Source organism: Artemia sp. Qi Xiang Cuo, chromosome 14 (assembly GCF_049724085.1).
Source record: "Artemia sp. Qi Xiang Cuo chromosome 14, ASM4972408v1, whole genome shotgun sequence".
In the NCBI taxonomy this organism is placed as follows: Eukaryota; Metazoa; Arthropoda; class Branchiopoda; order Anostraca; family Artemiidae; genus Artemia; species Artemia sp. Qi Xiang Cuo.
Window position 1 is genome coordinate 14,079,098 of NC_142807.1, and position 23,198 is coordinate 14,102,295.

At 35.3% G+C, this 23,198-nt stretch overlaps 1 protein-coding gene across 1 annotated transcript in view; it reads left to right on the plus strand.

Moving 5' to 3' along the window:
- The first annotated feature begins 896 nt into the window (after nt 1-896).
- Nucleotides 897-23,198, plus strand: part of LOC148944177 (low-density lipoprotein receptor-related protein 2-like) — a 78,077-nt gene continuing 55,775 nt past the window's right edge. Inside the window, exons 1-2 of the mRNA XM_089099853.1 lie at nt 897-1,077; nt 21,766-21,897. Of these exons, the coding sequence (XP_088955979.1) occupies nt 954-1,077; nt 21,766-21,897 (256 nt within the window). The 5' untranslated portion in view covers nt 897-953. The remainder of the gene's footprint in view (nt 1,078-21,765; nt 21,898-23,198) is intronic.

A 23,198-nucleotide genomic window follows, 5' to 3' on the forward strand; every position in this document is an offset into this window, starting at 1 on the left:
TATATATATATATATATATATATATATATATATATATATATATATATATATATATATATATATATATATATATATATATATATATATATATATATATATATAGGAGCAACTCTGAATGCAATCCTTCGGACCGACCGGAAGTCCTAATTGTAGTTTGGTAATCTGGTTAATTTTTCTACCTATCCCATCAAACACCTGAAAATTAGAGGGGGGGGTATCTGAGGTTTTTTTTTCGATAAAAACAAATAAAGTTAGCAGTCAAATAACAAAAATAAAAATTCCCAAGTGTGGAATTCAACAAGACACCGTTTAACCCGATTTTTAGCAGTCCATATATAACAAGCTCAACTATAGTTAATCAGGTGCGTAATTCCGTCAAAATCCCGGGGATAGGGGCAAAGTTGGATTAAATTTTCCCAAGTCAAATAAAAATGGCAGTTAAAAATGAAAAATGACCCGTCTAACACCATAAAGGCAAAGGTATACTAAACAAAACTAATCTGTTTCTGTGGATGCTTGAACTTCGTTTTGACAAAATCCCTGAAGACGCTAAATTTCAGCTGGCGGGGCAAATTGGGGTTTAAGGGATATTTGCCCCCCCCTCCCAGCCCATAGCAAATGACACCCTTGTACTTATTCAGATATATTGACCACCAAATAGATAATTTTCGAAAATAAGACACTCTCAAGGCAAACAATTATATAAGTAAATAAATATTAATAAGAGATAGGATTTGAAAAAAGGTGAAAGCAAGCTTGTTATTTTCGTAGCTGCTTTGGCGTCACAGGAGTGTATAGGCAGCATGCGCTAAAGGACTGTTAACCGCCTCAAGCCTTTTACCTGCCTCACCTGAATTTGGCAATCCAACTTCAGTGCTCGCTTTGTACCATCTCACGGTACATTTAAATTAGTCAAATATTTTGGTGGTTAGGCCTTTTGAGAGGATTATTCTATGCTATTTCTAAATGGATTAATTAAAATGTGGTTTAGAGACTTGGTGATTGTTGCTGTGTTCTTTTCCTTGGACTTTAGAGAGATTGGCGGAACTTCAATACTGCATGAGGTTGAAGCACCAGGTAACGCATTTTTTTTTTATCTACAAATTTCTTCTAATGAGTTTTTTTTCATTTAGGAGTTTAACTTCGTCAAAATTTTGTGGGGGGGGGGGCAAAAGATAATTTTTTTTGTTATTCATATTATTGACTTATGAGTAAAGTAAACACACCACTCGATTCCTTTCTTTATGCTCTTTCCAAATATAATAATCATTTTTGTCGGGAATGAATTTTACCCCCACCCCTATACATACCAATTTAGGGTATATATTTGCACATTAGGGGGTGTGGGATAGTTTAAACTTCCCTCGCATTTACATAAGAAATAAAAAAAAGTTACATAAGAAGTAAAAAAAAATGCATCGAGTGGTATAGTTTACTTTATTCATAAGTCAATAATATGAATAACGAAAAATTTACCGGGCAAATTTGGAGGCAATTTCTTCAAGTCAGTGAAATTAAAAATGAACCATATAGTACCATAAAGGCAAAAGTATATTAAAGAAAACTGATCTATTTCTGTGGATGCTTGGGTTATGTAGGCCTATCTTAGTTTTGATCAAATTTTTGAAGACGCTTAGTTTCAGCCGGGGGGGGAGGACTGGGGTCTGGAGGGCAGCTACTCCTGCTTCATAGCAAATTACGCCCCTGTTCCTGTATAACGCAGATAGTGCCATTTTTTGGAAGGGAGGAGGTAAATTTTCGAGGAATAGGCCTATAGCCTGCACCTCAGCTAAAAGGGGCGCAAATACACCAAAAAGGGGTAAATTTCTAGGTGGCACTATATTTTAGCCAGGACGAAAGTGAAAACATCATTTGATGCCTTTTTTCCGCTCTTTCATAATACAATGATCGCTTCTGTCGCAAATTGCATCTCGAGCCCTTAAAGGGACCCGAAGGTATTTATATATGAATTATGAAAGAGCATAAAAAACGCATCAAATGATGTTTTCACTTTCATCCTAGCTAAATTATATGACCCGCTGCAAATATACTATGAACAATACCCCCCCCCCCCCATCCCCCCAATGTGCAAATATATACCCTGAATTGGAATATACCCTGAATTGTCGACGGCGAAGTTTCGAATCGCAAAATTCAGCGCTTTTTTTGTCGACGGCATTTGAAAACTTGAAACGGTAGGAAAATGGCTTGAATTGAAAATCGAGTGTTTTGTAGGTTAGGTTATAACTTATTTGTGTGGTTACAAAAATGAAACACCTTTGGGACCCTTTTAAGGGCTCAAAATGCAACCTGCGACCGAAGCGATTATTGTATTATGAAAGAGCATAAAAAGAGACATCAAGTGATGTTTTCACTTTCATCCTAGCTAAATTATAGTGCCACCTAGAAACTTGCCCAAAAAGAATGGTATAAAGGAAAATATGACATGTCAGGGAACTGGCAAATCGACCTCGTTCCTGCATACGGGGTTCACTAGAGGGGATTCCAGGCGAGGTTATACTTACTATTCGAATTCGATAAAAGATTTTTTTTGCAGCTTTCGTCCTATAAATAATCTAGACCATTGTCCTTTTATCTTGGAATAAATACAGATTTTAAAATTTAGCTAGGGGGGGACCCAGAACTTAGTTCTTCTGGTCTATGGTTGAGACGGGATTTGGGATGGCTTAACTCAAATGAAAAAATTATATAATTACCCAGGTTGCAAAATAATTACCGATTACGTAACGTACAAAATATTAAATCTAGAAGTGGAAACGAGGGGTCTTCAGCTTTAAGAGATTGCGTATGCCAGGTGGCGTGTGACAAGCGTGGCAGAACTGTGCCATACATGGTGGAATTTTACCAGGCATGGTGGCACTATTTGAAAAACGTTTGAATCATCACCGGAGGTCTCGAGGCACAAAGCCGAGAAGCACAAAAGCAAAAGGGTTGGACCTCTGAACCCTATGTGAACCTCCCCTCGTCGGCAAAACTAATAAGAATCTTGTCCAATAACGATATTCAGTTTTAGTTTCAGGAAAGTAAGAAAGAAAAAAATGCGTTCCGAGAACGCGTTATATTAAATGGTTTCTAACCTAACCAAAATATGTTATTAAGATATATCTACATTGTAGTATAAGCTGAAAGAAACCAGTTCTGCCCTTCATCAATCCTATATATTAATTTATCCTTCCTGGGATCATCATCGATTATCCTTTATTTTCTGTATATAGACGGTTTTTTCCTAAAAATCGAAGTTATTGTTTATTATTGTATCCAAGGTTACTATATTTCATCACCAAATAATTGACCATCGTCAATAGTTTCCTATAAAAAGTATCTTAATTTAAGACTGGATATTTAAAAAAAATTCTGGTACTTGTGCATTATATGGTACACACGAAAGAAGTCAAGTTTGGTTAATGATATTGAAAAAATATAAACTAGGATGAATATATAATAGTTTAGAAACAAATTTGGGCTATATATTTGCACACTAGGGGGGGGGGGTAACGCATAGCATATATTAAATACGTAACCTTAACTAGGTACCCCTCCCCCCTAAACCCCCAAAAAACAACAGTTTGAATTTTGTAAACGCAATTAGCAATCACGCTTTGCAATCCATTTATCTCTTGCTAATACCCGTTTGACGGGTTTCCATTAGTAGTTTCTTGTATATAGTGTTGTGTACCATAAAATGTACAAGTACCAAAATTCTTATTCCGAAGCTGAGCGGAACCTTTCATAGGAACATTTTTGAATTCAAAAAATAAGGAAATGCCCTATGCTCCTAATACTGTTTAACAACAAGAATGTGCATATAATGGCAGGGGGGGGGGGGCTATGGAGGGCTAAAACTTCCGTCAGTGAAGTTCTGCCAGTCATGGTTTGAGAAAAATAGATCCAGGCAATGTGCAAAACCCAAAGAATAATACCTCAAAGTAACTCAATTATAAGGGCATGGTGGATTGAGTTCCCTCCCCATATACTCCCATGATTAAGATCAAAGCTGAAAATCAAAGTTCGAGTAGGAATTACTTACTGAAAAAGGAAATTTAACAATGGCATAGCTGCACTTGATTAAACTTTGTGCTTACGATTATTTGCTTTGGTATGTCAATGACATCCTAGATAAAATGCCGTACCCTTTGTCTTTAGATTTCCTTAAACAAATAGTTCTCATTGAAAGGGAGTATGTACTACGTCCAGTGGTACAGTTGTAAATTGTCGTGTAAACTATTGAATTAGTGAATTTACATTATTTATTAATGCAATATTTACTACACATGCTTAAAAAAGAACGTCAATAAGTGGGGAGATGATGTTTACTCCCCAGAATAAACACCACGAAAAATACCCCCCCCTGTGGAAAATCCCCCCCTATACTCCCTCTGGACAATTCCAAATGTTCATTACAAGGGGAAATTCAATGTTCTACTCACCTATTTAAGTCAGAGGCAATTCTACAGCATGCCTATAGTGAAGAGCTAAAAGGGTTCAATTTATTAATATTTGTTTATTTATGTTTTCCCAGAGGCGCTTCGTATAGAAGGGGTGGTCGTATAAACTTCAGAGGGGGCTCATTCACTTGCAAATTAAAATTTCTAGTGCCCATTTTAAAAGTCATAATGACCATTTAAGTACTCCCTCGTTCAATAACCCACGTTTTTCTCCAAGTGATTTATCTGTTTCTTCGTCATAATACCATTTATATAGTCGCTCGTGCAATATTCCACGTTTGTCTCCATGTGAATAATCTGTTTCTTTGTCATAATGACCATTTAAATAGTCTTCCGTTCAATATCTCACGTTTTTCTCTAAGTGAAGTATCTTTTTTCTTCTGTCATAATGACCATTTAAATAGTCGCTCGTTCAATATCCCACGTTTTTCTCCTCGCGAATTATCTGTTTCTTTATCATAATAACCATTTAAATAGTTGCTCGTTCAATATCTCAAGTTTTTCTCCAAGTGAATTATAGGTTTCTTTGTCAAAATGACCATTTAAATAGACGCTCGTTCAGTATCTCACGTTTTTCTCCAAGTATCTGTTTCTCAGTCATAATGAACATTTAAGTACTCGCTTGTGCAATATCCCACATTTTTTATCTCCCACGTTTTTCTCCAAGAAAATTATCTGTTTCTTAGTCATAATGACCATTTAAATAGATGCTCGTTCAATATCTCACGTTTTTCTCCAAGTGAATTATAGGTTTCTTTGTCAAAATGACCATTTAGATAATTGCTCGTTCAATATCTAACGTTTTTCTTCAAGTGAATTATCTGTTTCTCAGTCATAATGACCATTAAATAGTCACTAGTTCAATATCCCACGTTTTTCTCCCAGCAAATTATCTGTTTCTTTGTCATAATGACCATTAAATAGTCGCTATTTCAATATATCACTTTTTTTTCAAGTGAATTATCTGTTTCTCTGTCATAATGACCATTTAAATAGTCGCTCGTGCAATATCTCACGTTTTTCTCCCAGCAAATTATCTGTTTTTCAGTCATAATGACCATTTAAATAGTCACTCTTTCAATCTCCCACGTTTTTCTCCTTGCAATTATCTGTTTCATTATTATATTGACCATTTAGATAATTGCTTGTTCAATGTCTTACGTTTTTCTCCAAGTGAATTATCTGTTTCTCAGTCATAATGACCATTTAAATAGTCGCTCGTTGAATATATCACGTTTTTTTCCAAGTGAATTATATGTTTCTCTGTCGTAATGACCATTTAAATCGTCGCCCGTGCAATATCTTACGTTTTTGTCCAATCAAGTTAACTGTTTTTTAGTGATAATAACCATTTGAATAGTCACTCTTTCAATCTCCCAAGTTTTTTTCCTTGAGAATTATCTGTTTCATTATTATAATGACCATTTTGATAATTGCTCGTTCAATATCTAACATTTTTCTCCAAGTGAATTATCTGTTTTTCAGTCATAATGACCATTTAAATAGTCGCTCGTTCAATATCCCACGTTTTCTCCCAGCAAATTATCTGTTTCTTTGTCTTAGTGACCTTTTAAATAGTTGCTAGTTTAACGTCTCAAGTTTTCTTCTAAGTGAATTATAGGTTTATTTTTCAAAATGACCATTTAGATAATTGCTCGTTCTATATCTAACATTTTTTTCAAGTGGATTATCTGTTTCTTTGTCATAATGACCATTTAAATAGACGCTCGTTCAATATATCACGTTTTTTCCAAGTGAATTATCTGTTTCTCAGTTATAATGACCATTTAAGTACTCGCTTGTTCAATATCCCACATTTTTCTCCAAGTGATTTATCTGGTTGTTTTTTTTTGTCATGCTACCATTTAAATAGTCACTCATTCAACATCCCACGTTTTTCTCCAAGCGAATTGTCTGTTTCTTTGTCATAATGACCATTTAAATAATCGCCCGTTCAATATCTCACGTTTTTCTCTAAGTGAAATATCTGTTTTTCAGTCATAATGACCATTTAAATAGTCACTCTTTCAATCTCCCACGTTTTTCTCCTGGAGAATTATCTGTTTCATTATTAAATTGACCATTTTGATATTTGCTTGTTCACTATCTAACATTGTTCTTCAAGTGAATTATCTCTTTTTATGTCATGATGACTATTTAAATAGTCGCTCTTTCAGTATAACACGTTTTTCTTCAAGTAAATTATCTGTTTCTCTGCCATAATGACCATTTAAACATTCGATCGTTTAATATATAACGTTTTTTTCCAAGAGAATTATATGTTTCTCTGTCAAAATGACCATTTAGATAATTGCTCGTTCACTATCTAACATTTTTTTCAAGTGAATTATCTATTTCCTTGTCATAATGACCATTTAAATAGTCGCTCGTTCAATATCTCACGTTTTCTCCAAGTGAATTATCTGTTTCTCAGTTATAATGACCATTTAAGTACTCGCTTGTTCAATATCCCACATTTTTCTCCAAGTGATTTATCTGGTTGTTTTTTTTTGTCATGCTACCATTTAAATAGTCGCTCATTCAACATCCCACGTTTTTCTCCAAGCGAATTGTCTGTTTCTTTGTCGTAATGACCATTTAAATAGTCGCCCGTTCAATATCTCACGTTTTTGTCCAAGTGAATCATCTGTTTCTCAGTCATAATGACCATTTAAACAGTCGCTCTTTCAATCTCCCAAGTTTTTTTCCTTGAGAATTATCTGTTTCATTATTATAATGACCATTTAGATAATTGCTCGTTCAATATCTAACGTTTTTTTCAAGTGAATTATCTGTTTCTCAGTCATAATGACCATTAAATAGTCACTAGTTCAATATCCCACGTTTTTCTCCCAGCAAATTATCTGTTTCTTTGTCATAATGACCATTTAAATAGAAGCCGTTCAATATATCACGTCTTTTTCAAGTGAATTATATGTTTCTCTGTCGTAATGACCATTTAAATAGTCGCCCGTTCAATATCTCACGTTTTTCTCCCATCAAATTATCTGTTTCTCAGTCATAATGACCATTTAAACAGTCGCTCTTTCAATCTCCCACGTTTTTCTCCTTGCGAATTATCTGTTTCATTATTATAATGACCATTTAGATAATTTCTTGTTCATTATTTTACATTGTTCTTCAAGTGAATTATCTGTTTTTCTGTCATGATGACCATTTAAATAGTCGCTCGTTCAATATCCCACGTTTTTCTCCCAGCAAATTATCTGTTTCTTTGTCTTAATGACCATTTAAATAGTTGCTCGTTCAACATATCATGTTTTTCTCTAAGTGAATTATAGGTTTATTTGTTTAAATGACCATTTAGATAATTGCTCGTTCACTATCTAACGTTTTTCTTCAAGTGAATTATCTGTTTCCTTGTCATAATGACCCTTTAAATAGTCGCTCGTTCAATATCTCACGTTTTCTCCAAGTGAATTATCTGTTTCTCACTCATAATGACCATTTAAGTACTCGCTTGTTCAATATCCCACATTTTTCTCCAAGTGATTTATCGGTTTTTTTTTTGTCATACTACCATTTAAATAGTCGCTCATTCAACATCCTACGTTTTTTTTGAAGTAAATTATATGTTTCTCTGTTGTATTGACCCTTTAAATAGTCGCCCGTGCAATGTATTACGTTTTTGTCCCAGTGAATTAAATGTTTTTCAGTCATAATGACCATTTAAACAGTCACTCTTTCAATATCTCAAGTTTTTTTCCTTGAGAATTATCTGTTTCTCATTGATTATAATTGACTCATTTAGATAATAGTCGCTCGTTCAATTATCTCCAACGTTTTCTTCTCCAAGTCGAAATTATCTGTTTCTTAGTGATAATGACCATTTGAATAGTCGCTCTTTCAATCTCCCAAGTTTTTCTCCTTGAGAATTATCTGTTTCATTATTATAATGACCATTTAGATAATTTCTCGTTCAATGTCTAACGTTGTTCTCCAAGTGAATTATCTGTTTTTCAGTCATAATGACCATTTAAATAGTCGCTCGTTCAGTATCCCACGGTTTTTATCCCAGCAAATTATCTGTGTCTTTGTCATAATGACCATTTAAATAGTTGCTTGTTCAATATCTCAAGTTTGTCTCCAAGAGAATTATAGGTTTCTTTGTCAAAATGACCATTTAAATAGTCGCTCGTTCAATATCTGACGTTTTTCTTCAAGTGAATTATCTGTTTCTCAGCGATAATGACCATTTAAAAGTTGCTTGTTGAATATCTCAAGTTTTTCTCCAAGAGAATTATAAGTTTCTTTGTCAAAATGACCATTTAAATAGTCGGTTCTTCAATATCTCACGTTTTGCTTCAAGTGAATTATCTGTTTCTCTGTCATAATGACCATTTAAATAGTCGCTCGTTCAGTATCCCACATTTTCTCCCAGCAAATTATCTGTTTCTTTGTCAAAATCACCATTTAAATAGTCGCTCGTTCAATATCTCATGTTTTTCTCCAAGTGAATTATCTGTTTCTCAGTGATAATGACCATTTAAAAGTTGCTCGTTCAATATCTCAAGTTTTTCTCCAAGTGAATTATAAGTTTCTTTGTCAAAATGACCATTTAGATAGTCGGTCGTTGAATATCTCACGTTTTTCTTCAAGTGAATTATATGTTTCTCTGTCATAATGACCATTTAAATAGTCGCTCGTTCAATATCTCGCTTTTTTCTCCCAGCAAATTATCTGTTTCTTTGTCATAACGACCATTTAAATAGATGCTCCTTGAATATATCATGTTTTTTTCCAAGAGAATTATATGTTTATCTGTCATAATGACCATTTAAATCGTCGCCCGTGCAATATCTCACGTTTTTCTTCAAGTGAATTATCTGTTTCTCTGTCATAATGACTATTCGAATAGTCACTCGTAACGCACACTTAGCGTTGATTCAATTTATCGTGTTTTGGTCCAAAAATCCGAAGTTAAACAGGTTGTTACATGTATGGTTAACTTAACAATTTGATCAGACAGTTCTAAGCCAAACTAGCTGTTTAAGGTATCTAATTGACGATTTGACTGGTCAAACTAGAACTTTTAATTGTGATTAGAATGAGCCATCTCCCGATATTCTAAGATTGTTGGTTCGATACGATCACCCCAGGGGAAAAGAAACAAAAACAAATAAACACGCTACTGTTATCTTTGTTCTTTCAAAAAATACAAAATTCCACATTTTTGAAGATGGGAGCTTGAAACCTCTACAGCGAGGTTCTCTGATACGTTGAATCTTATGGTGCGATTTTTAATGAATCTTATATATTTGAAATAAGCACAAAAAGTAAATTCTTTTGATATGTCTGTTGCTACCAAAATTTAGTTTTTTTAGAGTTTTGGTTACTAATGAGCCGAGTCGCTCTTTAATCACAGTTCGCTATCGCGAACTATTTGACAGATTCTAACATGTTTGATTTTTGCGGACGAAAAGTGTTGTCAAATTTAACTAAATAGTTTTGCTTGTTTATTTTCACGGTAATGTGGCAACACTGAGAAAAGTGTGATACTTCCCTTAAAGCTTCCTATTTCTAAAATAAACAAAAGAAAAATCTTAGAAAATTGTGGTTTTGAGGCGTGAACAGAACTCCAGCGGCAAAAAATGTTTTATGTTGGATGTCCTTGGTACTTCAACGTTTAACATACTTCTACCGTTCTTAAACGTACTTCTAACCTTAAACGCACTTCAAACTCAATTTCTACGTTCAGTTTGAGATCAGGCTAACAAAGGTTATATAATCATATGGTAGCTTGTACAGTGGGCAGCAATGGCGTCAATTCAAGAAGATATAGAGTGGGGGGAAAATTTATCTTTTAGAATTTAGGGAGGGGCAGTTTTTTTCAGTTTTGTCAGTGAAAATACTGAAAATCATTTTCAAGTGAAAATAACTCATAAAGGGAATGTTCTCCTGCTGGTCCCCCACCCCAATTGTCACCCCTTGGTAAGAAGTAGCATGTGAAAATGCAACAAGATTCTTTATAAACTTCAGATAAATAGCTAGGGAGTCTAGCTGGAGCCCTATATCATCCTACCAATAAAAAAATGGGCTAACTTGTCTATAACCATGGAGCCGACACGATTGTTGCAATGATCAAAATATTTGGGAGCTATTTTTTTTTCGTTCCTGAAAATATTAGCTCCATTTCTTTCTATGTTCTTGTTCATTTGTTCGTACAGTTGATCTAATCCAGACTTTTTGAAAATTTACGTAAATTTTGGTAATTGGAAATAATTGGTTATTTTTTGACAATGGGTCGGGAAAACTTGAGTTTGAGACTTTTCCAGTTTCCGACGTTTTTTGCAATGGTTCAGTATTCCAGACTGTCCAGAAGCTAAAAAAGTTTCCAAATTTTTTCTTTGTTTTTACTTTTGCTTATTCTGTTTCCCTGTTTTGGAAAACATAGCCATATTTATTTTTGTTTCTCGTCGGACACGTTTCACTTGTTTTACTTCAATGAAATCTAGCTAATGGGAAGGTAATATTTTGATAACTTCTTTTATTATTATTTCAAATGTTAATAATTAAAAACATATTTTGAAAGTAAAATTTCTCACGTCTCTACTATTTCGGTTAATACTTAAGTGTAACACGTTGCTAACTCAGCATATGATGGCCAATTCGATCTTGGATTTATATCAAATCTGCACAGCTGTATCACGTCTGAGCATACCTTTGTCTTAAACCCATATGTATCCAATTATTTATATTTATAAATGTTGTTAGGAACTGTTATATGCCAACCGGAGAATACGGATACGCATTTGCTTTGGTTAATGTGGAGAGGCAATAATAGAAAGATGCCATTAGTACCAACTAGTATTTTCAACGTAAACGTAATTTTTTCGGTTGACATACTAAAAAGGGTATTTTCAACGAAAATACGAAAAATAATTTTTCAAAATCTAGGTAGGGGACAAAAAAATCTAGGAGAAACCCTTCCCTCAATTGATGTGCCTGGTTGTGGCCCTCTAATTATGTGATGTTTATCTGTCGGTAAAGATACATAGTCCTGTAGCCAAGTACAAGACAGGTGTCGGTGCAATATGGTAGGGCAATGAAGACAAACAATGCCATTTAAAAATCTTATTTTTCCTGAAAGCATTCAGGAAAACCTTATATGGGTCCTTTCACCCTTGAAGAATTTAGTCAAAAATCCTATACATATGATCCAAGGCCGGAGCCAGGATTTTTGTTGGGAGTTTATTAGTTTTTGTTTTTTTGTTGGGGGGGGGGGGGTAAAAAATCAAAAGAGCCTTAAAAATTTGTTTATATACATTTGTGTTACGGTTTTACGAATCGAACAATATCTCGGGTGGATGGGGATCAATCCCTCCCCCCTAGATATGGCTTTGATATTATCTTACCTTTAAGATAGACGTAATTTATGAAAAATATAGAACGGGTGAGACCAAGGATTATGCTGGGGTTGAAATCACCTTTACTAGCAAGGTTCAAGTAGGTCTACCATTTACTGATAAGCGGGTAGAAGGAGACCTCTCTCCCTTCCTTAAGTGTTACTGTCATGGAAGAATTAATTGTGAACAAACGAAAAAAATTAAGAAATATCTTATATAGCAATGGCGCCAATTCACGAAAATGTGGGGGATTGAGGATATTTTCTTGTTCTTTCAATTTTTTCAACATGAAAAAAACACAAAAAGGGTATTTTCTATGAAAATACCTAAAAAGGGTATTTTTGTATGGAAATACCAAAAAAAAGTTATTGTCAAAATCTAGGAGCAGTTGCCCCTCCCCTTCCCAATTGACACCCTTGCTAAAAAAATTGAATTATAGAAACATTTGGAAAAGTAACGGAGTTTTATATTATTATGCTTTGGGCTCTCCTTTGTCGCCCTTTCCCTCTGTTTGCGCTTGCTCTATTGCACTTATACATCCCATGCCCTTTGACTATCCAGATATGGACCCCTCTTGCCCCCCCTCAATATAAATGCTGGAGATTCGCTCCTGCCTGTATTAAAAAGCTATTGGCAAATTTTGTTTGAAGCCCTTGAACTCCTTTGCTGTCAATTTAACATAAAATAGGTTTATGTTACAGTCGCCGTTGTAAATAACCCTATACAAAGAATTCCAGGTAGGCTATTATATGGTAAATTGTTTTCAAGCCTATTTACCTGGTTGTAGGCTAAATAATGGAATTTGTGGGGAATTCCAGATTTCGGCGTTACATTGTCTGAAAGGAATAGATAGTTGTATTTTCCCGTTATTAATCAATCTGTAGATTACTTGTGTGATTTTGACATCAAGATTTATGCAATTATATTAAAAACATGCTGTCAAGGTCATAATTTTGTTACCATCTTGCGTAATACGAGTCTTCAGTTTTTCCTTAGATTAGCCAAACCCGATAATTTGTATTTGGGTAGACCCAAGACTGAAGAAATGCAGTGGCGTGAATGGGAGGGGATGAGGCAGGGGGCTTGCCACCATTCTACATTCCGTCCATAAATTTTTGAAAATAGCCATTTTTTTTGTATTTTCATTGAATGCCCACCCCACCCCCAAGATTATGAAAAATATATTTTGCCTCCCACCTGTATATTATTGAATTAAAATGAAAAAATGAAAACAGAAAAAAATGCATCCCTAAATTGTTTGAAATATATTTTGTCTCCCACCTTATATCTTCTTGAATTGAATTGGAAAATGAAATAAAAAAAAAATGGCTCCCCCTACCTAATTTCTGCGAATTGACACGAATTCCGCGTTTTACAGCAGTTCATCAAACTCTGGTTTTCTGCTGATGACGGTCACTGTGTATGTGATCGGAATATCCAGAGATTTTGTCATAGTTTTTACTGTCAAATACAAGCATTTATCCTTATCTGAAGTATTATTTGTCAGTCATGGAAAGGCAGTGTGGTCTTCGAAATACTTTATGATTTGAATAAAACGTGCCCTGAGTTTCAGGAAAATGTGGGATTTTGCGGGACCTTTCCCCGAGCAGGGGCGGATCCAGGATTTTTTAGAGGGGGGGGCGCCAAATAGGCTGATCCGATAAGCTTGCGTTACGTGTTAATTAACGCAAAATTGCGTTAATTAAGCAAACTACACTACTTTAGACTACGTTAGGGGTGGGGGGCTTGCCCCCCCCCCGGATCCGCCACTGTCCCCGAGACCCCCCCCCCCATGCGCACGTCCCTGACCTCGATTAGTTTATTTTACCATCTAGGTTAATCGAAAAAAACTAGTTTTTTTGGAGCTTGTGGTAGAAATGGGAAGGGAAAACGAATCCAGCCGAAATCATTTGCAATATTCCACAAATTCAAGGAAAAATTGCAATTGCATTCTAATTAGTAATATGGGTTTTTTCCATTTTTTAATATTACAAGGTACGAGCAGGTACGAAGATATTTGTTATTGTGGGGCAATAATAAAAAAGAATCATAATTTGAGTAAGAAGTGGGCAAAAAATTAGGATTTTGTCCTTGGAGTCCTTGGAGGGCAAGGACTTGAGCCCCTCTTCTCGTCCATTTGAATGTGCGTCATGTCCGTCGTGGCGCACATTCGTCCGTCATGATAAATTCCTTTTTCTTGTCTTTGTTATTTTTACGATAGCAAAACAAAAGAAAACTGTTTGATTTTTTGAAAATTTTGTTTGATTGATGATGAATCATCGAGCAGGAAGACCGTTAAAATTATACGCCGCTTTAACGGTCAATCGCTTCTAGTTTTGACACTCAATCCAACAGGTTTTTTCTTTACCCATTTGAGTTTAGTATTCAAACACAAGTTAAACACAAAATTACGTAACATATGCGCTTATTTTGAGGGGGCGAGAAAAAAATCTAAATTATGAGAAAATGCGAGATTGTATGAAAACTTGTATATTCTTAAGTTTAAAAAAAAAAAATACATTTTCAAAAAGAAATGTCAAAATAACCTATACATACCTAGCACCCTCCACCCCCCTCCAAACAGGAAGAATTGCATAGTCATGTATAGTGTTTGTTGTTATAACACTCTAAGGCCTTTTACTTTGATAGACCCCCCCCTGACTTTGAAGCACCTTTTTTTGGTGTTTTCATTGAAAACTGCCGTTTTAGGTATTTTCGTTGAAATAATGTCCCCACACGATCTTGAAAAATAATCTGCCCCTTTACCCTACATTTTCGTGAATTGACAACACTGTCAAAGACTACATTTACTACAAATAGTAACTCGAAATACTCCTTCGTAAGGTAATAAATTGCAATATTATACTCTATAATTGTGCCTAGGTTTTGATTGTGGGCCTGTGCGTGTAAGCTTGTGGGTACACAAATGAGGCAGCCCCCAGTTGCATGTAATTTAAAAAGAAAAATTGGGTAGGTTAAGCGCTTACCTTGTTTGTCTGTTAAGCAGCCTTTGCCTTCTCATATGTTAATATTTAAGTTCACTGAGAGTTTCGTTTGAAAAGCTTTCTTGAAAGTTGGCATAAAACTGAAGGAAGATTGGAACAAGGGTTGCCCTCCGGTGAAAAAAAATCAATAGATTCAAGTGATTTTATGGTTCTTCAATAATCTAGTGATCTATGTCCTCATTTAGTGATTTATCTGTTTATACAATTCAAAAAATCATTAGAAATTGTGATAAATCGCTAGGGGTGGCAACCCTGATTGGAACTACCCACCTAATTTTCCTAATTTAAAGTAGATGGTAATGAAGTAGATTTGAATATGAATTAGTTGCAAGCTGAATATGATTTTAATGATATATAAACAATTGACGTTCTATTACTTTTCATCTAATTACTGGCTGGGAAATTTGGCTGGCTAATGTACAGTCATATTCAATGCTAATGAATTTTGGTGAATAAGTTAATTCACAACCTCTAATCAAGATATTCAAAACTATTTAAAACAAAAGCGCAGGGATTTTTATCTTGATAACGCTAAAAATTGAAAAATTAGGCTGTTTTCGGAGTAATGGCTTCAATTCACTGAAATTTGAGGGGGGGGGGGGGTCCAAAATGTATGTTTCGAAATCATAAAGGTGGGCAATTTTTTTGTTTTTATAATTTTTCAATGAAAATACAAAACAGCCATTTTTCGATGGAAACGCAAAAAAAGTATTTTTAGAATTTAGGGAAGGGAGGGCAAATATCTTTTTTTGGGAGGGGGGGGGAAACGTCCCCCATATCCCCTAAATTGACGCTACTGCCTCGGAGATTTGGTTCAGGAAAATTTTTGTTGTCTTTAGTAAGGACACATAATAATATAAATTATTATCACGTTATAACTATTATTATAATAAATATTATAATTATTATCTTATAATAATATAAACAATATAAATTATAGTAGCAGACAAGAACGTACGCATAGGGGGTGATCCCCTCTCTCTGAAATCTTAAATTTTCGTTATTTTTTGGACGCTTCCTATTAAACTTGTCCATTATTTCATTATTTTTCCTTTCTACCCCCCCCCCCCCAAATAAAACAACAACAAAATCAGACGTGCGTGTCTCAAATGCAGTTCCCCTCTTCAGTAGGCACTGGGTTTTAGACTCGAAATTTCAGTTGTCAAACCCCCGTAACTCAACATCCTGTTGATATAAACACTAAAAAGAGTCATGTTTTTTTTTTGTGTCTGGTGTTTTTTTTTTAAGATCCTTTCACAAGTCATAAAAACTTAAATTGAAGCTGATTGGTCTTTAAATTTTATTCAGTTGAGATTTATAAGCCAAAACCGGACAAGTATCTATTAAATAAAGTAAATTTTAAAGCGTAGTTTCATGTGCTCAATATTGTATGTAAAACAGAAGTCTTTAGTGATTTCCCGACATCTTAAAGGGGGCCTGGAGTAGGGAGCTCTGAGATTTTCATTACAGCTATTTTTACAATTTAATATAAATAAACATAAGTAAGAAAAGATGCTGAAGAGGTGAACCAAATAAGTAGCGCCAATTCTGGTCTGGGAGACTGATTACAGTGGCGTAGCAAAAAAAGCAAGAGGGTAAGACTGCCCTGGGCACAGCCTCTGAGGGGGCACCAAACTAAGTGTTTTTTTGTCAATAATATGATCAACTTGTGTTTCGGTAGTGACGGTGGGGGTAGGGGCAAAAACAAAAATTGTATCTGGGGACTGAAAACCCTAGATACGTCTCTGATATGTTGTTGGTGAAAGTTGGCATGTGTCTTGACCGATGCTAATCAAATCTCACGTACTATATACAGGGTTGCCACCCCAAGTGATTTATCACTATTTGTAGTGATTTTTTTCTATTGCCTAAAGAAAACAATCACTAAATCAGCACATAAATCACTAGATTATTGAAGAAAGTGACTAAACCAACCAAAAAATCACTAAAACCTAGTGATTTCCTTTTCCGCCAAGTGGCAACCCTGAATATATACTAGATCACCTATTACCCATATCTCTTCTTAAAGAATGTTTTTTTTAGATTTGTAAATCTTTTATGATGGGTATTGTAAAGTTTAGATACCTTCCTGTCCTTATGTCTGGGCCACATGATGGCTTTTAAAAATGGGAACGTTTAGGGTAAAATCGAAGTTTTCCTCAATTATTCAAATCTGGTTGATGTACTCTAGTTTTTTTAAGTTAAGGAATATATGGTGCAGATTCTGCAGGGATTGTTACACTGGGGAGTTAGGGAAAGTGCGAAATTATTTTCTGTCAGGATCAAACCATCTGCCGCTGAAGGATTCTGGTGCTCAGATGGAGTTCGTATCTTTGCTCACTGTGTCTGTTATTCAGATGGGGCTATTGCTACATGGGCTTTGGCTGCGAGGAAATTAGTTTTATTGTTGATTTATGTATTTAAAAGAGGTCTGACAAAAATATTAAGTTTTTTTTACATCAGGGGTCAATAATAAGTCATGTGTTGCTGATGAATTTCGCTGCTCTGATGGAGTTTGTATCCCTGCTCGCTGGGTCTGTGACTACCATAAAGATTGCCCAGAAGCAGAAGAAGAATTTGATTGTCGTAAGAAAACATTTATTAGTTTTCACAAGCTTCATAGCACATTTGTTTTATATTCTACTCAGGGGCGTAATTTTGTCAAAATCGCGGGAGGGGGGGGGGGGTGAAGCTGGGGCCATTACTCCCAAATCAAGTGAAAATGACAGTGAAAACTGAAAAATGAGCCACAAAGAAAACCGGCCCGTTTCTGCGGATGCTTGAATTAGGCAGGTTTATCTTAGTTTTGGTCAGATTTTTTAAGAAACTAAATTTCAGCTGGGGCGGCAAAGTACGGTCCTGGGGGGAGGAGGAGGGGGCAAACTGAGCTCTGGGAGGAGCAGTTGCCCCCTCCCCCAACACATAGCAAATTACGTCCCTGATTCTACTTGGCTGGTATAAAATGTCACAAAAATAGCGACGAATACCATACTGCTTTTCCATCATATAAACAACAAATCACAGGTAGAAACAACAGGGAAATTTTTTCTTAAGACAGTGGAAATCCAAACTTTAGATGAATATTTCGGCCCGTTGTCCAATGGCCGTCCTTAGCACAACACAAACGAAAATATGAAAGAGGAACTTCCATTAAAATATGAACTTTAAAACTAAAAAATGTTGTAAAAACTTTTAAAACAGCCCTAGCATCATAGTTTCAACGAAGTTCGACCAAGACTCTTTAATTTTTTTCTTTCTGCATTTTTTTTCTAATGTTTTAATGTTTTTCTTTCTAACGTTTTTCATTCTAAGAATTTTTAATGATTGATAATGTTAGTATTTTTTTGCCTAAACTAATAAAATAAAATATATCATAAGTCAACTGCTCCACATAAGCTAGACGTAAATAGCGACGAAGACAACACTGCCTTTCCATCATAAACAAGAAATAACAAGTAGAAACAATAGGGAACATAGGGCCGAAGTACTCATATAAAGTTTGGAATTCCACTGTCTTAAGAAAAAAATTCCCCTTTGTTTCTACTTGTGATTTGTTCTTTATAAAATATCACATTTTTTTGTAGCTTCACTGATTGTAGAACCTGGGTAAATTGGCCGGTTAATGATGACTTCGCTTCACCTAACGACCGAAGTCACGGCTTTAATGCGAAATAATTTGGCATACACGCATGGATTTGTTTCAGGGCTGGGGTGGGGGTTAAAACACAGGAAAGTTAATGCATCAAAGTATCTGATGAAAGCCCACTTTATGGGAACTTTATAAAATTTTGGACAAGCTATAAGATTTTAGGGGGCTAAATCTAAACGCCATACGATGGACATGTATTAGGTTGTAGCCAACCGATTATTATATTGGTGTTGACGGCAAATATTGGTATTGGTATTGTAGTAAGGGAGAAGGGGTCGAGACAAGGGGGAAGGGAAATGACTGCAGATGACAAAAGGTTATTTTGTTATCAAATAACCGAAAATTATGTATTTGGGTATGGTAAATTCAAAAAAGTTAAAACGTTAAAAGTTCAAAAAGGTGGAAAACACCCTAAAGGGCAGGGTTGGATCCAGAAGATGATTCCAGGGGTACTTGCCCCCATCCTAGAAAGTCGGAAGTTTCCCTAACTACACAGTGAAGGCGTGAAAAATACCAACGAGAAAACCCAAGTTTTGTTGCACCCCCAAATATTAATTCTGTATCAATCCCTGCTGAAGGGGATGTGTTTTCTTAACCCCCTCACTTACAAAGTTTAGAAATTTAATTGTAATTTGCTGAAATTAACTTATTTTATTTATTGACTAAGTTGTTGTAGTCCAAGCAGTTACTGTATTATAGAAAGTTCTCATTACGTAATACTCTTTTTATTGTGGTGAGACGCAAGGATTTTATCTGTGGTTCTAAGTTTTGCAGCCAAACGCTGAATTGTATGCGCGAATGGGAGCTGCCCGTAGATCAGTGTTGCCTGTTGCTTGGTCTAAAAGTACGCTGCCTGAAAGTGAAAATAATCCAAAACCTTCATTTTTATTGTGAAAATGCGCCGAATGAACGATTTTCACACTAAAAAAATGCGCCGATTCGAAAAATTCAATGCGCAACCGCCTCATAAAGTTCGAAAATCGTGCAAATGCGCCCCATCTGGCCACTCTTCTGTAGATAGATGTATGGCAAAACACCTGTATAGGCATAAAATTCTAACCAAACATGCATGCGAAGGCCAGTCAAGAAACGCCTATAAAAAATTTGCTTTTGAGTTATAGATGGCACTTAGATAAAACTGTTGATGAAAAGGTAGCCTGCTGGTAGCAGTTCCTTAACCTTACACTTGGATTCCAATAGAAAAACAACACACATACACAGAAAAACGCCTTTTACTATCCTTGGGCCTAATACATCCTTTTTTGGCATAGATTTGGTTGCATGGCCTGTAGAGATGGCGATAAGCATGATCTTTAAAAAAATATTATTTGAAGAAAGGGGAAGAAAATAACCTATAAAATCATTTATTCAGGTGAAAGTAAACGCTAAACCAATTGCCTAAAATGTTATATTAGAAGAGTTACATTGACCTTTTCAACGAGGAATTTGTTTTTAAACCGCAGAAGTATAATCTCGTCTTATAAAAATAAGCATGAAAACCACACAGTCTTCCAGTCTTCATTTTGCATTATTGTCTTGTATATCTAGATCAGAAAATCTTAATCATTTTTATATAGACTCTATATGCAGGCTATGTGCAGACTTCAACCGCCCAATATTTTTGTTTCATTTTTTTTCGACGTAATACCTTAATTAGGTATTTTTTCAAAACCAAACTGCCTTTCTATGGGCGAACAAAGAAACGTTCAAATGAGGATAAGTCCATATATTAGACAGTGAAAACAAATACAAACGTCTGGATATTTTGATCACAAGTACAGCAATCGTCATCAGCAGATCGCTGTACATGTGATCGAAATATCCTGACTTTTTTATCTGTCTTCACTGTCTAATAAATGTACTTATCCCCTTTTGAACGTTTATTTGTTTGAGTCATTTCTGAGTTAATATGCTATTCAAGCACCCACCGGGGAGCTTTTTTTTGGGGCGGAGGTCGAAGATCGAAAAAACCTAAAAATAGGGGGATTATATGAAAAATATATAAAGGGAAAAACCAGGTCAACTAAAGGGGAATACCAGAAAAAATTGTATCTTTGAGAACTTGGTAAGGGCCTCAGCATCTTTCTTGGCTGCAAAGTTTTTTTTGACAAAAGCAACTTCTGTTTTAATTAGAATGTCATACTAGCAGGACTGCACCGTCGTTTTCAACCCAATATTGTCTTTCGTCTAGTGGCAGATTCCTTGGGAATTCTCGTGCTGCCACCTTTCATTGGTGGCCTCTTTTCTTAGGGACTTTAAAAAGATCTTATCCCTTTTTTTAATATGCAAGTTTATTTCTCGACAAAAAAAAATGTGAAATCAAAGAGTAAAATTAGTCAACTTAATTACCTTTTTAGTGTCACCAATATGGCACTGTAAGGATATGCTTATTGTACCAAATAAGTACTTTAGTGACTTTAGTACTTTAGTTTGAGTGCTTAGTGTGACTTTAGTAAGTTTATTAGTTATAGGCATCAACTTTAGGGCTCGGGGGGGGGGGGGGGGTAGGATAGGTTGCCATCCTCAAAGACATAATTTCTGGACTTTTCAATCATGTTCAACAGGAAGCGCAAATTGTGTTCTGGTCCTGAGAAGGCATGGGGGTCATCAGCCCTACTCAGGTTGATTTTTGCTCGTTTTGAGTTTGACTCGGCTATTAATTGTAATTTTGGTTCGTTTTGAGTTTCATTTATTTACTGATAGTGATTTCTGGTAGTTTTACGTTTGGAAGATTATTTGACTTTATTTTTTTCTCATTCTTGGCTTAATGGGGCTCTTTACTTTTCTTTGAAAAACTTGTCTTCTGGATTTTTTTTTAATTAATTTACGGTAAAAGCCCATAATCCATGGCAAAAAAAAATATATAAAACAAAGAACAATTACACAGAAATTATACAAATCCTAACACAATCCTACAGAATCCTTGCTCTATGACTCATCGCGAGACAAAGGAACCGTGCCAAACTTCTGACACCCATAAAACATTCATCCTTACACACTCTCACCAACCACTCACAATCAAGATCCCCCCTACCAAACACTTCAAATCTCCAACCACTCAGCTCCTTACATTCACACATCAAGTGATATACACTTTCATTTAAACCTCCCCAAATAGGACACAAATAAGAACCAACCTTTCACCTTTCACTCCCGGTAAACTTTCTTCTTTCGATCGTGTTTTGCAATCTACAGCCACTCGCTCTACCAATTGGAGCCAGTGGAGTGACTTTAAAATTTCTTCGTAATCATCAAAATTCTTTTTTTTTTCTTTTCAGCTCCTCCAGACTGCCCCGCCGGTTTTGCAACTTGTGGACATTATACTTTCAATAAAACTTATTGTTACCCGCAGTATCAACGTTGTGACAAAGTTGTTGACTGCGCAGACGGATCAGACGAGGCCGACTGCTGTAAGTTTTTCTCATTGTAGAACTGTAGCGTCTTCTTTTTTCAAATATGATACACATTTGATACCGCGCGTATCGTCCCTGGCAATATACGTCACAACCTTAGTTTAGTTGCTAGTGGTCGGACAAAAAAAACAGGTTTTTCCATAGGTTTCTCGTGATATGTACATCGGAATCGCGCGTGCGCGAAGGCGAAGCATGAATCTTGTGCGGTTTTAAATGTATTTAAATTTTTTTTTTAACGCAGAACATAGCCTTTGTCGATACTGTATTATATTCTCTCTACCGTGTGTTTTTTTTACTTTTTTAGCATCTAGGATCCATATTTTACAAAGATAATTTCTTAAACCATATTGGCTGAAATAACATAACGAAAGAAAAACGAGCAAAAAATGGGATTCTTAAAGGCCAAATGAAAATACTAACAAAACACAACAAAGCGAATATTTCGACGGGACGAACGCCTCTCTTCTTCAACACGAAACGAAAACACATATTCAATGAGAGTGCCGAAGAAAAAACTAAAATAATAAAACGTGGAAAGTCAATGTGAAAAAAGCGACAAAATAACAAAAAACCAATGAAAAAACCAAAAAATTAAAAGATGAATAAAATTCAATAAAAGCTAAAAATTATGTGAATTAAAACCAAATACCTAACAACCATAAAAGTGAGTCATTCACCAATATCCGCAATTTGCAAAAAAATCCAAAAATTTGAACTGTCATCGACGGATACTAGCGAATAATTGAGAAATAAAAGAAATATATTCATTCACTTAAAACTAAACGAACAAGCAGTTGAATGAGAAAGAGAGGCGTTTGTCCCCTCGAAATATTCGCTTTGTTGCGTTTTGTCAGTATTTTCATTTGGCCTTTAAAAATCCCATTTTTCCTCGTTTTTGTTTCTTTATGTCCATAATTTACTTTAAATTAGGGCTACTCTGAAAATTAAGTGAATATGGAATCCAAGGTCGAAATGGTTGTTTCCACTTAATGGGAAAAATTCTGCATAATGGCCAGCTTCTTCAAACAATATATTGACATTTAAGTAGCCGCAGACTATACATATTTAGAGCGTAAGGCACGTCAAGAACTCAAACCGAAATTGAATGAGGCTTTGTTGTGTGGACAAGAAGACAAATTAAGAGGGACAAGCCTCTTTGATTGAAGGTCAAACATATTATTATGACCTAATTTCCAAGAAGATAGAATTGAGGGCTGCTAAACCTAGTGCTATGCTGTACCTAGTTCACAGACCCATCAAGCTAACTCTCAACTTCCAAGAATTCTAAATTATCAACG